The sequence below is a fragment of the Orycteropus afer genome, unplaced genomic scaffold, assembly GCF_000298275.1.
Source record: "Orycteropus afer afer isolate SDZICR_OR568_19922 unplaced genomic scaffold, OryAfe1.0 scaffold00505, whole genome shotgun sequence".
Taxonomy (NCBI): Eukaryota; Metazoa; Chordata; class Mammalia; order Tubulidentata; family Orycteropodidae; genus Orycteropus; species Orycteropus afer.
Window position 1 is genome coordinate 1,657,255 of NW_006922092.1, and position 1,645 is coordinate 1,658,899.

The window sequence follows — 1,645 nt, forward strand, 5'->3', positions numbered from 1 at the left end:
GTATTTGTATTTCCAACTTTTGAAGGAATCGCCATACTGCTTTCCACAATGGTTGTACCATTTTACAGTCCCACCAGCAGTGTATGAGAGTCCCAATCTGTCCACAACCTCGCCAGCATTTGTTATTTTCTGTCTTGTTGAACTTTGATACTAGTACTGGAGCAAGATGGTATCTCATTGTTGTTTTGATTTGCTCTGGTTATTTATTTATGAATTACTCCCTTTAGCATTGATTGATCTTCTAAGAATACTTCAGTTGTCAATGACGCATATTAAGATAAAATGACAGAACAGTAAAGATTTTATTGGGTCACTTCTGTCTCACAACTTTATGAACTGAAAGCACTATTATTGCCTTTTACTATCAAAGAGCCTAAGACTGGTTTAAGACTGATTATAATTGAATTTATTTATTTGTTTTAGAGAACAACTTAATTCTTTGCTGAAGACCTATAACATATTTTATGAAAACCAGAAAAATCTGCAAATTTTATGTGCAGAGGTAAGCACATCAAAGAAATGCAATATAATTTGATTTACAGAAAAACAAAATGCTATAAATAGAAAGAGGAGTCAGGGTGAATCAGAGTCCATAATCAGGTAGCACAAATAGTCTGAGAGAAATGGGGATCTTTAACCTGCTTATGATTTTTGCTTTCAGACTGTATCACAGAATTGCAGTCTTGGAACATCAATGAGTATCTAAGCATTTTTTGGAAGAAGAAATCTTTTTAAAATAATTTTTGTGGTGTATTTGCTTTCTATTTTGAAAATAGAGTATGAATTTCTTATGAGCAGCAAATCCATTAGAAATCTATCCTAGATACTTCCTTTTAAATGTACCAAGAGGGCTTAGGACTACAGTCTCAGGGGACATCTAGACCAATTGGCATAACAGTCCACAAAGACAATGTTTTACATTCTACTTCAGTGAGTAGTGACTGGAGTCTTAAAAGCAGCTTATAAGCAGCTATCTAAGATGTCACAATGGGTTTCTTTCTATCTGGAGTAATGAAGAATGAAGAAAATCAAAGACTCAAGGAAACAATTAGTCCAAAGGATTAATGGACCACACGAACCTCAGCCTTCACTACCCTGAGACCAGAACTAGATGGTACCAGGTACCATTGCTGACCACTTTGAAGGTACCAGATAGAACAGGAGAAAATGTGGAACAAAACTCAAAATCATAGAAAGACCAGACTTAGTGGCCTGATAGAGACTGAAGGAACCCATGAGACTGTGGCCCTTAGACACACTTCAAGCCTGGAACTGAACCCACACCCATAGATCAACTTCCAGCCAAACAATAGCCAAAAACCAAACTTACTGCTGTGGAGCCGGATCCAACTTACAGCGACCCCTCCTTGGGTTTCCAAGGAGGTTTCACTGTGGAAGTAGATTGCCCAACCTTCCTTCTGAGGAGTGGCTGGTGGATTTGAACTGCCAGCCTTCTGGTTAGCAGTCAAATGCAATAGGCACTACACCACCAGACCTGGACAGGCCTAGAAATTGAACAGTAACAATAGAGAGACATGTACTCCTCAGAACAATCAATCACACAAGATCAAAAGGGAAGCATTTGCCCCAAAACAAAGCTCACAAGGCAGAAAGAGGCAGGAAAGAAGGACAAATAAACTGGGAT

At 38.4% G+C, this 1,645-nt stretch overlaps 1 protein-coding gene across 1 annotated transcript in view; it reads left to right on the forward strand.

Annotated features, from left to right (window-relative positions):
• Window positions 1-1,645, forward strand: part of RASSF6 (Ras association domain family member 6) — an 89,283-nt gene that overhangs the window by 41,609 nt on the left and 46,029 nt on the right. The window contains exon 3 of the mRNA XM_007955491.1: window positions 424-502. Coding sequence (XP_007953682.1) covers window positions 424-502 — 79 coding nt within the window. The remainder of the gene's footprint in view (window positions 1-423; window positions 503-1,645) is intronic.